Source organism: Parus major, chromosome 20 (assembly GCF_001522545.3).
Source record: "Parus major isolate Abel chromosome 20, Parus_major1.1, whole genome shotgun sequence".
Lineage (NCBI taxonomy): Eukaryota > Metazoa > Chordata > Aves > Passeriformes > Paridae > Parus > Parus major.
Window position 1 is genome coordinate 10,063,101 of NC_031788.1, and position 14,396 is coordinate 10,077,496.

Genomic DNA, 14,396 nt, shown 5'->3' on the forward strand with positions numbered 1-14,396 from the left:
GCTTCATGCCTTTTACAAGAGCACAAATGTAATGTCAAAAGAAACCACTTTGGTAATGTACTTAGAAGTTAAATATTTTATACAGTACTATAGTGATGTGATGTATTGCCTTCCTGGCATTGGTTTTTGCCTGAGGTCTGGAATTTGGGGTCATCTCTGGGGCTGGATTCCTGCATCCTCTCCTCTGTGCCCCCTGTGCCTTTTTCACAGGGTGCTGAAATCCTTTCTGTCCCTACAAAATGCTAAAAAGCAGCTCAATCCCAGTTCGTGGTAAATTGTGAATTCTGATTATCCGATGGATATTGTTTGAGCTCTCAGGATCGATAGCACTATATTAAAGTGAGGTACTCACTCCTCAAGGCACAAGGTGAGGGAAGATTTGTGATGATAAATGTATGTCAGTCTGTGGGCTGGGGAGCAGAGAGGAGGCTCAGGCCAGGGAGTCCTGACACAAACGTGTGTATCTGTGTCTGACCTGCACTCCATCCCAATCAATATGGTTTTCACAGGCCAGGATTACACCAGGGCTGCACTTTATACTCTGAGGTAACTCAAACTACTTCATAAAGTAATGAGTTTGGCTATAGATAGCACAGGTTAATGGTGTGGTTGTTATGGACTTGGTTACAAAGCTTCCATGTGGCCTCGGATATTATAAATCTGCTTTATGAAGATTGGGAGTATTGACAGAGACTCGATTCTGCCTTATTCCTCCTGCAGCCTGCCAGGGATTTTTGACAATTTGCTTTTAGCAGCTTCCAGCACAGGGAGAGAGAGACTTTATCTCTCTGAGGAAAACTTCTGGGTGAACACCAACTTGTTGTTTTTTTTCCACCAACATTTTTGAGTGCTTGGAGGGTAAAACAGATCCAGGATAAGCACAAGCCAGAGGGGCTGAGTGCTGCTGGTGTGGTGGCTGCAAGAAGTGCTGGGGGCATTTTCCACTCGTTAAGGGAGCTACTTAGCTGGGCATGGGCTTCCCACAAGTGTCTGTACATCCCTGCCCCATCCTGGTCTTCTGAAGAACTTTGGACCCTGCTGCCAGCAATAATGCAGAGAAAGAGGCTCAAGCTCAGTGCCAGCCAGCAGCATCACCTGCTAGTGCTGGGCAGAAGGGATGTGCACACCAAGGCACTGTGAAGGTGCTCAGCTGCACACAGGACCCCACCATGTCACCAGTACAGCTGAGCACGTTTTTCTTTACATGTGGAATGAATTTGACAGAAAAGAGGTCTTTTACCTTTTTTTAATATATTTTTTGAGCCTAGTAAACAGCTTGGCCAGTGATTAATAAAACATTTCACCTTCTCAATGCTCCTTCTGCCCTCACCCAGTGGCTGTTTTGACAGTAGTACAGCATGGCATACAGAGCTAGGGTTGATTCTTTTTATGGTAGTGCTTCTTGTGTCTGTTAACTCAGTTTTTGGTTAAAAAAACCTGCTTTGTATTTAAAAAGAAATTGGGGGGAGAGATGGACAGGAAAATGTCTTGGTAATGCAAAGGTTTTAGTCTGGAGAACAAAGAAAAGTTCAGTTATTTCATTTATTGAAAAAAAAAATCATAATGCCTGTGTGCTTTGGTTTGATCTAAACCAAATTCTATTTCAAATTCTGGTATCTGACTTGGGAGAAAAACCCCAACCCAAGAGCCTATAATAATAACTGTAATAGTAATTGTTATTTTTAATTTTGATACAAAAGTCCCTGGATTTAGGGGAGGGCAGCTGTTTCCATCAGCTTAGGAAAACTATTCACATGGTCAAAGTTAAGCATGCAGCTAAATCATTTGAGGAACAAGACTTTCTGCAGGCAGATAAGAGCCTAATAACACGATGATGAGAGCCCAGCCTTCCACTGATAGCAGAAACTAATATTTGTGATGCAACAGTCTTGCATTATTCAGTAGTTAAAGATAATTCTAAGAAACAGAACAGCTTGAGAATTAGCAAAACTAGCAATAAAATATTCTTAGCTGGCTCTGGGGGGAAGTAAATTGCCATGTACAGGATTTGCATTCATCTTAATGTTTATTAAAAATGAGACAGCGCTGCTTTCCGCACGCGCGGCCAGAACAGCTCCACAGACCAGTGGAGTGTGACCTCCTGGCCTCACTAACTCGTGCCACGAGTGGGTTGTGTTGGGCTGGGAGTGATGGAGCCCCAGCTGCCCACCTGGACAAGTGCCTGGGGGTCCTGAGTGACGCTGCCAGCGCTCATTGCTCACTGTGTGCCCAGAACTCACTGCTCAGCCCGGCACCAGGGTGTTTGTCCCCTCTCCCAGGGGTGAAACTGCCAGGGAAGAGCAGCTGAAGAAAAGCAGGAATGTTGGCCCTGAAGGAGATGTGCTGCTGTACACAGCAAGGCTGACACGAAGGGTTTGCACACCCACCTACAGCAGCTCCAGTTGTGACTTTGCCCCTGAACTTGCAGAGAAGGTGGAGAAATACAACTGGGAGAAGCAAACTCAGGTTTCCTCTGCAGGCCATCAGCTGGCCTGGGGTGCTCAGTCATTTCTTAAGGCCTTTTTGGACCATTCCTGTTCCCTGGCAGTGGGCAGGTGGAGGGGCTGGATGCCCTGATGCAGCAGTCAGGGGTGACTGAAGTGTTAGCAGCAAGTAAAGACCCCTGAAAGTGCTGGAATTGTGCTAAAGCACAAAGATCTGGTGAAATTGCCACACAACTGATTTGCACCAACTGCTCAGTGCAGAAGAAATGGATCACCTTGGGATGTGGGAGGAACCTGCACCACCTCATCCATAATCCAAATAACAACAGGGGCCAGAGGAGAGCCACGCTCCTGCCTTTAAAGAGTGCAAATTTCTGCAGGAGCACTGAGATCTCCAAAAGCCCCACTGATGTCTGTGCACCTGGACCCACACCTGCAGCCAGACCACCCCTTGCTGGCTCACTGTAAGAGCAACAAACAGTGACATGTGGGGAAGGAAAATGGCACAAAAAACCAACCAATCAACCAAATAATAATAAAAAAAAAAGCAAGTGAGACTATTCAAAAGGGGGACTTTATTTTTATTACACTGGAGCCAGGCGTCAGTGCGCCAGTTCAGCTTTGATACACAATAAATCAGCAAACCTGTCACTCAGTTTGGAAACCAAGATTGCAGTGGCACTAAAAACACATTGAAAACATTTACTTTCTTCCCTTTTTTTTTTTTTTTCCTCTTTTGTTTTTGGTACAAAAATGGTACAAACAACAATACAAAATATTTGTGCTGTTGACGGTTACAAAAAAAGGTTTTTGAACTGGGTTTTAACGGACGCAAACTTTTGCTTTTGCGCTTCAGCGTGAATACAGCAGAACAGCAGAAGTCTTCCTTGAGAACAACCACAGTCATGCGGGCTGCTACACAGCTTCTCCATCAGAAAGGAAACATGCAAAATCATCATTAAAATAATAATAATAATAATAAAAAAAAAGTGCTCCAATTATACATCTATATGCTGTTGTTTTTTCCCCTATTAGATTTGTAGCTTCAAGCACTAACTACATTATGTACACTGTGTGTGAACAGTTGTGTGTGGGGTTGGTGTGGACTGGAAAGAACTTTTATTTTCCCCATGAAACCGAGTAAATTTGCATGGGAGACACCTACGTTGTTTGGCTGCTGTTTTAAAACTTGCATTCATCGTGACACAGCATTTCCCCCCTCTCCCAGTATTTTTTTTTCACACTTACAAAGAAGATCTCCGAAAGACATGACAAATAAAAGTTCTGTATTTTACCTTTAGTATTTTTTTTTTTTTTTTTTTTGATTAAACAAAGTTGCAATCTTGGCATATTGTGTGGTAGAGACGCTGCACTGACCATCGCCGCTCTTCAATGCCCGAGCGTCCACCCTACATGGAGCAGTTCCAGGCGATACAAACCCCACTTCTGAAGGCTGGGTTTGGACCTGACCATCCCTAAAAACCCATGGGGAGCAAACTCCCCTTCACCATCCTACAACTGCCAATGGCATCGCCTGGTCCAACAAAAGAGGGGAAAAAATGGGAAACACAAAACCAGAAGCGAAACCATGACTAGAACGTGGGACACCTAGAACAGACTTGCCTATTTACTGTCATTAATTACCTGCTGAATCTCCTCCTTGCCTTGCAAAGCATTTCTGTGACTGACGCTGCTCCCAGTTTTAGGCTACATGATAAGCAGACCAGCAGGGCTGTGGGTCATGTTCTGCTGGGGGTGGCTGTGGGTACAGCAGTGACACTGGGTCTGCACAGTCCCTGCCCTGGGGATGTGCAATCCTCATCCTTAGGTGGTAGGGAGGCCACCAGATGTGTCTGGCCCCAATGCCCTGGGTACTCACTGTCCCCATCCTTGGACAGCAGGGAGAGCCGTGGTGGTGTCCCCTGGCAGTGCTATGGGGTAACAGGGTGGGACAGTGGCATTTTAGGGACGGGATCCCCTCCACCTGCCTGAAAACAAGTCCTTCCCCACTGCCTTGCAGGGTACAAAGTGTGGGGATCACATCTTCAAATAGTTTAATGTTTTAGTTTAGATTAGTCAGGGAACAGGGGCTGTGGTCTCAATGCATTAACCCCTCCTGTGGCCTCCCACAATAAACAGCATCTGCAGGCTCAGCCAAAGGGTTCCTTGCCTCACTGCAGCTCCTTGTAAATCACCATCACCTCCAGCTGCAACTGGCTGTCACCACGTCACATCCACGAGGATCAGAGTGGGACAGAGTGATGGCAAAGCCACCCTGTCAATGGGACCCCATGGATTTAATGTAAATTTTCTTAGCTGGGTTACAAACCATCAGTAACATTAGCAAGCAAAAAGGTTTGTAAAAAGTGATCTGTTTTCATTGCTGGATGTGCCCTCGCTTACCTTCCACTGGTCCCACTGTGAGAAAAGGGGCCTGATGCTGCTGCTGCTTCTGGGGCTGTAAAACTCAGAGAGGGAGCAGAAAGGGGAAAAGAAAGAAGAGGAGGGAGAGGTCCTGCAGAGGGAGACTGAGCAGAACTGGGTCAAAACACAATAATCTGGTTGGTTTGATTTATAGGCTCGTGGGATTGGAATGGCTGGATTGCAAATGCTGCAGAAAAGATATCTGCTGATTTAAAAAAAAAATTCGCCAATGGAAACAGGTTGGTTTATTTTTAATCACTCCAAGAGTTTTGTTTGACTTAGGTTGCATAAATGTTCTTGAAAACCTGCAATGTTTAGACAAGCTGAAGTCAGACAACATCCCCTTCATGGCTAAGTGTCTCCTTTCACCGCTGGGGAGAGTGCGCGCTGCCGGTGGCCTGGAGCCGCCGTCCCACATCCCTGCCAGCCCAATCCCTACCTGAAATCCCTCATCCCAGCCAAAGCCGCAGCAGATGTTTAGCACCGAGCACTCTGGAGCAGGGATTGAGCTCTCTCCCAGGGAAGCAGTGCCAGGTGGATGGCAAGTCAGAGCTCACAGCGGAGACCTGGCATTGCAGGATCCACGGGAGCATTCCAGGAGCCGCACGGAGCCGGCAGGCAGTGGCACCAACCCAACAGATGGAGAACCATCGCCCGGCCCTCGAGCTGAATCCTTCTCCTGTGTCGGTGATGAGGCCACAGCGACGGACACCAGCAGCAAGAAACACCAAGTGCGTCTTTATTATTCACTACACCTGTGCCCGGGCAGCTTCTGCAGAGGTGCAAAGCCCTGGTGGTGAAATATTCCAGCCTGTGGCTTTCCCAAAAGAAACGGGGGAGAATCAAGAGTGCCATGGGTAAGGAAGAGAGGCTGCAGGGCCACGCAGCCTCTGTGCCAGGAGGCTGGGAACAGGGGCTGTGAGGTTTGCCAAGAGTGGCCAAGAGGAGGGGGATGGCACACGGCAGAAGCAAACCAAGACTGTCATGGTGCTCACACAGGATGACTGAGTTCACAACGATGGAATGGGAATCTGGAAGAGTGTCAGGTGCTGCCAGCCCATGCCTGTGGTGGGACATCCTCACCTTGCTGCTGCCATTAGCGCCGTCCCTCTCCTCTGAGGTCCACACTATTGCCTTCTGGTCTCCTCAAGAACCTTGGGTGAGAGTGAGTTTGCTCTCCGAGCCGTGAAAGACAAACTGACCCGTTGACTCACCGACTGACCAACCAAGACAAAAAGAGAGATCTCACCCTTGGTGGTTAATAAAATCCTGGTAATGCTGAAGTCCCCTCGGGCAGACTTTTACCACATTCCACTCCATACAAGACACATTTCAAATGCTCATTAATTTACAGAAATTGCATTTTATAGAAAATATGATACAATGAAATATAAAATGCACTAGGAGCATTTCAAAAATCTATAGAGACGATCTTGCAGCCCAGTTTACCCTCTGAAAGGTGCCCACTCATCACCGCAAGCTCTCGACCTCTCATTCTCTCTCTCATGTGCACACGCTCGCTCCCCCCGCCTCCCCCCCTTTAACTCTTAGCATTCAACTTGAGAATCAATAGAGATATCAAAAAAAGCGTGATTATCCCCTGGATAATCACCTTCCAATACTGTGCACATTCTTGGATTTAAAGGAAAATATATCTAAGCACTTTTACAAGTTTTAGCGAACCCACTGCAAAATCGTCTGCAGAATATAAAACACAGGTAATCCAAGATTTCATAGCACATTAATTAAGTGGCTCATAATCCATTAAATGTGGTTTATATTACACATCCATGCAGTCTAAATCATTTTACAAACATTAGACATAAACCCACTAGTCCAAATCAGTAAAGGAAAAATGTAATAAAAAAAGCTAATAACTATTTGTTATTGGTTAAACTGACCCTACATATAAACTAGGTAGTTTGCTACCATTTATAATACTGATGTTGAATTATGCCTGGATGCTGCGAAACCTCTTGCTTACTTGGCAATGCTTGAGCATATTAACCACAAGATACTTAACAGGCCCTCGTCGCACTTCTTCTCCAAAAAAAACACATTTACTACAGATAGCAGCGCCTACCCATCGAATAGAAAGGACACACGTTAGCTGAGTTACACCATGTTGTTGAGCTTTGGCTACTAATGCTCCAAGGCATTAATGTGGCATACTAGACTAACTCCATACTTAGGGATGGGCAAAGTGTGGGTGACCTGTCCCCGTCCTCGGCACTGCCTGGGCACAAACCCTGCCTCAGCCCAGGGGAGCAGCAGCGGAGCATCCTCAGGGATGGGGGACACCGCCACCGGCACCAGCAGCTCACCCCGCCGCCGCGTCCGTCGCTCGCGAGGTCGTGGGAGCCAGAACACGGCGATAGCAGAAAAACAAACAGATGGGCCTTTGGTCATGTCACCATTTACTTTGTAGGGTTTTAGGCAAGGGCTGTCGGAGATTTCTGTTGCAATAACCAAAGGCTTTATCAATGCTATAGTTCTATGCAGCTACATTGAGTGTGACCAGGGGCCAGCACAGCCCTCTGGTCAGTATTTTGCATCTGATAACACTGAATTATATACAACATGATGACTAGTTCACCACCTGCTGAGGCTTAAAGATGGCTGTTAAGATTTCGACTCAAAACATCTCCCCCCTCCCCACCCCCCATCCTCTTCCACCCCAGAATGAGTCACCCCCTTAAAAAAAAAAAATCCAACAAAATTAAACGAAACAAAAAAAGGCAAAAAAGAAACAATCTCCACAGTTCCTTTTTGTTAACTCCTTCCCAGCTAGAACTGGCTTAGGGTCACAGGGAGTGCTGCCCAGGATGGTTGTATGTTTGTTTTCATCACTCCTGAGATTGAAGGGAATCTGACACATGCACCAAAAGGCACTTTCAAATATATATATATATATATATATTTTAAAAACAGTGCTTCTGTTCTAAGAAATTCAAGTTAAGACAGAGTGCCTTTCACTCTCTTTAGTCATAAAGCAGGTAAACGAGCAATATCCCAGCTGACATTAAAAAAACAAAAAAAAACCCAAAAAGAAACCTGCAGCAGAGACAAGTGTTCATGCGAGACAGCTCAATAGTCTAAGAAAAAAAAAATACAAAGGAAAGAAAGGGAAAAAAAAAAAAAAAAAGAAACCTCCTATATCACCACTAAAAATAACAATACAGTCAGCAGGGGATATTAATTAAAAAAGCTGCCACATCTGTACAGTTCTTGCTCCTGCATCGGCTCTTTTTGTTAACGTTGTCTGTGGGTTTGTTGTTTGTTTTTTTTTTTTCCTAAATTTTTTCTTTTTTTTTTTTTTTAATTTTTTTTTTTTTTTTTTAATAAGATGAGGTCAGTTTAATCTTCCTCTCCTCCCCCGTACATGTCCGCCAGTTTCTTGAACCTGGGCCCCCAGTCGTTCAGGTAGTCGTAGTCCTGGTCCCCGGAGCTGGAGGAGTTGAGGGAGCTGACGGAGCCAGCGGTGGAGCCGCTGCCCTCGTAGTCAAAGACGAGCAGGGAATCGTAGGGGGGGGCTGTGGGGTCGTTGTCTGCTGCACGCAGGCCCTGGGGGGGTGAACACACAATGTCAATGCCCACCGTGGGGTTTGTGCTGGGGGGATCCCTGCAGCAAAGCTAAAAGGGAAAAATGAACATCACGGGGCTTCCCAGATGCACCTCTGGGCGCAGAGACCTCTCAGCTGCCCCCAGCAGAAAACCCAGTAACTCCCAGTGTCCCTGAAAAGTATTGAGTGGCAGGGGAGTTATTTCCAATGATCCATTTCTGGGTCTGGAAAGCTTTCTGTCCTGGCCAGCGTGGCCTTCATGGGGCTGCCTGTTGAGATTTCCAGCTTAGCCAGTGAAACAAAAACCAGCACCCTTTCTCTCCCACCAATATTTAAATTCTGATGATTTTCATTCATTCAGGAAAACAAAATAGTAATACTAAAAAAGATCACTCCTGGCAAAATCCTCCAGTTAGGACAGACGTGGGGTGTGCACCCTGGGCAGAGGGCTGGGGGGCATTGCTGCTCCTGTGCGGTGTGGGCAGCAGTGCAGGCAGGACATGGAAACGGCCTCGGGATATGGAGAAAAAGAATTGCTTTGCTGCAGAGCCCAGCGTCAGGAAAAGCCAGGTGGAATAGCCCAGCAATAAAGCAAATGTTCCACATTCCCACCTTCAGAAGCCCTGGCCTCGGTGTGGGGAGGTGGAGATGGTTTTAGCAGCAGGGCCGTGTGTAAGAGCGAGTCTTCAGGAGCATGGATGTGTGTAAATGTGAGTGAAGGATGGGCAAAGGGACAAAGGAAGAAGGGATTTTAATGATGAAAATGAGAAAAGCACAGCAGGAAATGCATGTAATAATAGAATTAAATGGCTGTAACATTTATTTTTCTGGCTTAGGAAATAGATGGTGTGCTTTGTCTCGGAGGAAATAATGCATTGATTGGTTTGTAACCACTCAATCACTCAAAACTAAAAATGAGATAAGAAATACCAAATGGATAGATATTTGTACAGGCAGATAAAGGAGCAGTAATCTAACATAAAATAAAGAAACCTCTCTGATCTGAGTCTCTCTGTGCTGCAAACTCTTTGAGGCTTTACACCAAACAGAGCTTACGAGGAAGGCAGAGACTGCTGAAATAATTACAAATCCAGAAGCAACCAATGGCTCATTCTGCCTGGGTGCTGAAAACCACGGTGTTTGCAACACCCACAAGACAGAAATCTTGTTTTTTTTTCTGGTTCAATGCCTTCATTAAGCCAAGCCCTGCATCCTTTGCTCATGCCAATCCTTTCCGTGGTTGGCACCAGACTTCTGGCATGAGCAGCAGCACTGCTTGGTCCGTGCAGTCAGGGAAACCTGACTTTAGCTGGCTGCTCAAGCTTTGAAGACACGACACAGAACCCCCTACAGAACATACCTCATTAATAAAATCACCAATATCCCCTGGATGTGGGATTACTGGTCTTATAGGGTACTGTGGTTCAGCACCAATAGGTCTTTCATCCACTCTTCTGACTCCAGGTGTCTTGTTCAGCACGTGGTCCATGGTCTCTGGCTGCTGGAGCTGGCTTAAATCGTAATCCTGTGACAAATGGGAAGGCACAGTGTGAAACCCAGAGCTTTTCCTTCAGATCACCTGCTCATTCAATGTGCAAACAAGTCAAGGGCTCTAATTCTGTTTCAGCTGAAGTTTGATAGCAAATCTTATCCCTGGGTATGTAGCACCTCCGTCTAAATTAGAGATGAACCTGACCTCTGAGCAGCTCATAAAATTGACCTCCTAAGAGTGCATCTTATAAGTTAAATCAAGTATTTAAATACTTTCTGAATACTTCACGCGGCAACTAAATATTTGGGATAAAACCCTGGCTTTTGTTTGTGTGTGCATAGGTGTATACATAACTTTTTTGACAAAATACACATTATAATGTAGAGACACAGTGTTGGTAGACATATTATTGCAATTACATTTCTACAGAAGTAAAAACATTAAAATGTGTTTTGCATTTATGCATGTAGGCTTTTCAAAGTAATTATGTTCTTTTTGCTTGTGAAAAATCCCAACAGAATAGGTTTCTATCATGAAATGAGAACCAGGTAATATTTCATTAAAAATGTATTCATGTAGGTAATGGTGTTTTGCTGCTCATTCTTTGCTGTTATTTTTAACGAATCCTTCCTAAAATATTTAAGCCTACAGTGTAGTTGCCTGAAACCAGATACTTCAGCTACTTGGAATGCTTAGAACAGTGCTTTGTTCTACCAGGAAAACTATCCTTGTGCTCAGACAGGGATGATTGAATCTCCAGGAGCAATATTTATAAATAACTTGACAGCGAGAAGACAAAAAAGAAATGTTAATTGCGAGAATTTTTATGTGGAATAAGAACTTTTCAAGGTTTGGGTAAACTCCTGCCTCAAGAGTTTGCCATGGCAGCTCTCCCCGAGCTCGCCTTCGGAGGCCACCGGGGCCTCCATGGCAGGATGTGCTGCAGGGCTTTTGTGGGATCCCTAAGCACTGACCTGGAACCATGCAGTCCAATTCAAAAAGCAAAAATAAAGCCATTACACAATGTACAGCCACGTAATCTGCATGAACATCGTATTTGAGAGGGTCCTGGGCTCTTCACTCGTGTTTGGTAGGAGTAAAAAACCAGCGACTTCAACATGAGTGACCAAACTTTGCTATTTTAGCTGAGGAACTGGACATGTAGCAGTGGAAAAGCACATCCCAGGAGTGCAGGCCAGGGGGGTTTTCATGCAACATCAGCGTTGGTGTCTGTAGGAAGAGCCACTGGAGGAAAGCTGACGTGTTCAGGCAGCCTGTGGCTCAGGGCTCTGTCACCCAGCAAAGCTTTGCCACCACGCGCTGCGTGGTGAAAGAGAAAATCCCCAAATCTCTTTAGACATTTCTCACAAACCATGTCCAGAAATTAAAAGACATTAAAGGCACATTAGAGATGATTAAGTAAATGCAGGGAAAGCCCACAGAAGCTCAAGGCTCAAGCAAGCCAAGGCAAGAGACTGCAGCCACAGGGCTGGGCAGGGCAGTAGCTTCTGGCTGGTTTTATGAAGATCTCTGGTAAAATACACAATTTTAATGAATTAAGTAACAAAAATATGGTTTGAACATGAGTGTCAATGGAGTGATTTATAGTCCTTCCCCAGCAAGCTGCCCAGGGGGTAGAAAAATCCCTGTGGCACTGGCCTCCTGGCATCATCCTGCTTGCACAGTCCCAGTAATATCCTGAATCTCCTGCACCTGCTGTCTCTTCACCACACCAGGGAAGCCAATAAAGCTGCCTGGTCATAAATAAAAAACCACAACCCTTTGCATGTACTGTATTAAAAATAATGTGGTTTCTGCCTTTATGAGAGTACAGACTGCATAGCTGCTCCTTGGCCACAACTCAGGGGCTCTTCTCACCTGGTCCTCCTCTCCACCTCCCTCCTCGTCGTACTTGAGGATGTTGTCCCTGACGTCGTCCTCGGGGTCGATGAGGAGCTGCTTGGTGTGGCGCTCCTTCTCCCGGCGCTTCATCCACACCACGAAGAGCAGAACCATGGCTGCAAGGGGGAGGAAGCTGGGTGAGCTGGGACCTCCTGCAGCACAGGGCCAGGCTGAGGGTGTCCTAACACCTACCCCTGCCCACTGCAGAGAACCTCACTGGCTGCTGGAAGGAGGAATGAAATGTTAACCCACTGCATGGTCTAATTCTTAAAGGGGAGATCAGTGAGAGCTGTAAATACTGTGACAGATTCCCACTACAAACATTTCTTTAAGATCCATCACCGATGCTGATTGAGCTGATATTAATCAGGAGTAAAGCACACAATCAAAGGAGATGAAACCAGGAAGTGTGAAAACTGTGGCTTTCTGAAAATATTTGATCTGAATCCTGAGTTTTCAGGATTAGATTTCCACCTTTATTTTATTCAGGGGCATAAAGATGGAGGAAAGAGAGCTGCAGAGAAGGAAACAGGTGCAGATACCCAACATTTGTGCACAAGGGGCTGTTCCAGCAGCGTGGCACAGGCTCAGCCCGTTCAGGTCATGAGCCCTGACTGTGGCAGTCTCTGTTGTTTTCTGTGGTTGGCCAGGCAAGACTGATCTGGGGAGGATGCACAACACTGGGTCCTGTAATCCAATTTGGCCGCCCTCATATTCTTCTTTGGTCCATGAGGGAGGCTCTTAAGACTTCTGAGATCAGATTAGCCAGGACATTAGCACATGCATTTGGCCATCAACTTGGAAAGCAAATCTCAGATCATCTGAAATCCTTTCAGAGAGCAGGGCTAGCTTTGCAGAATGAGGGAGAGCAAATCTGGTAGCACACAGCCAAGCTCCTCAGGCATCAGCATTCACATGCCAGGCTTGGCTAATCTCTCTCAGCACAGTAACAGGGAGAGATGAGCAGCTCTTGAATCATGAGAAATTTTTTCCTTTTTTAAACAACTTTACCCACAGGGAACACTGGCTCACTGCTCCACACCCTCACCCTTCAAAGGGACACCCGAGTCCCAGGGGCTGTGTGCTCCTAGTGAATTACTGCACGCAAGATTATCTGGGAACTCAAGTCTCCACTAACATAAGGCAGCCAGATCTTGTCTTCTTCAAGAATGTGGTAATACATTTGTATTCATTCTCGTACTCAGTAGCTGCAAATAATGCCCTGGACAATGAGGTTCAGCCTGGGCAGCTGCTGCACTTACACCTCCCACCGTCTGCTCTCCCCTCCGTTCTCTGTGCAAGCCCCACACTGAGCTGTGACGGTGGCATTCTGCAGGAGAAGGGAGCAATGGATGGACAGTGGAGGTGGGAACAAGTGTCCCTGGTTCATTTCACCTGGGTCAACCCTCAACTGTGCCAAACCAACGCAGCCAACACAAGCTAACCCAGGCAGGATGTGAGATCCCAGAGTTTGGGGTTTTTAGCTGAGACCAGACCCTGGGGACATGGGGGGGAATCCAGCTTGCAGGAGGAGGTGGTTAGGAGGATCCAAATTCTTCCTCTCAGCACCAAAGTGTTTATACCCAACAAGAACTCAGTGAAGTGAGCGAAGAGGACCGGACAGCTAATTACTGCCATTGTGTGCCAATTGGCAGCCATCCCTGCCTGCCAGCCAACAGAATTGTTTTCAGATAGTTCAGCATATCTTTAATGCTTATCCCAGATCTATTCAAGAAAGCAAGAAAGAAAAGGAAAGAAAATGTAACTCTCATCTGTAATATAAAACCTCTGCTATTTAGCACTCTATTGAAGTCCTTTTTTCATTGTTCCTTTTCAAGTTTCTCACAACAAGATACCTGACTGGTCCACAAAGACAATATTATAATGGTTACTGGGGTTTATCTTTTTATTTCCTTTTTTTTTTTTTTAAATGATACTTTTTCATGCACTTGTGGAAAAAACGGTGCCATTAACGCCTTTACAGCTACCTTGGAAAAAAAAAAAAGACCTTCAAAGTGTCAATGGTGGATATAGTGCACTCTCCTTCCTTTTATTCACTCTGCAGAATGGGAAGTGCTATTACTGCTGTTAGAACCATTTTTGCTCTGCATGTAGTTTTCCTTGAAATCTATTGTCTTCACCCTTCACAATTTTTACCGCATTGCTCTTCTAAATGTGTTATTTGTGCAGCTAATGCATCAGGTAGCAAGAGGAAGAAAAAAACCCCTTTGAGCAAAGGTAAAGTCACAAACTTCCTTCACAGGAGCAATCTTGGATCTGTCCCCTTATTTCTTCTTCCTTTTAAAGTCATCCAGCTTTGACCTGCTGACTCTAAAATGGACAAACAGCACAAGAAAATCCCTCTTCTGCCTTTTTCTAGGCTATTGTTTAGAGGTCATGATATGAAACAGATAGAAAGGAGGCAAAACACTGGAAAGATGTAACTGTAAAACTGCTCATTGTAAATTACATTTTTCATCACTGATACAGTGCTTTGCAGCTCTCCAAGATAAAAAAAAAAGTCAATTAGAATTACAATGAATGTAAAAATAAGCTTTTGTAATAAAACCC

General features: G+C 45.5%; 1 protein-coding gene across 1 annotated transcript in view; it reads right to left on the bottom strand.

The window, feature by feature from the left end:
- Positions 1-7,769: 7,769 nt before the first annotated feature.
- Positions 7,770-14,396, bottom strand: part of CDH4 (cadherin 4) — a 411,166-nt gene continuing 404,539 nt past the window's right edge. The window contains exons 14-16 of the mRNA XM_015647809.2: positions 11,802-11,941; positions 9,792-9,956; positions 7,770-8,432 (exon numbers count right to left, since the gene is read on the bottom strand). Of these exons, the coding sequence (XP_015503295.1) occupies positions 8,226-8,432; positions 9,792-9,956; positions 11,802-11,941 (512 nt within the window). The 3' untranslated portion in view covers positions 7,770-8,225. The remainder of the gene's footprint in view (positions 8,433-9,791; positions 9,957-11,801; positions 11,942-14,396) is intronic.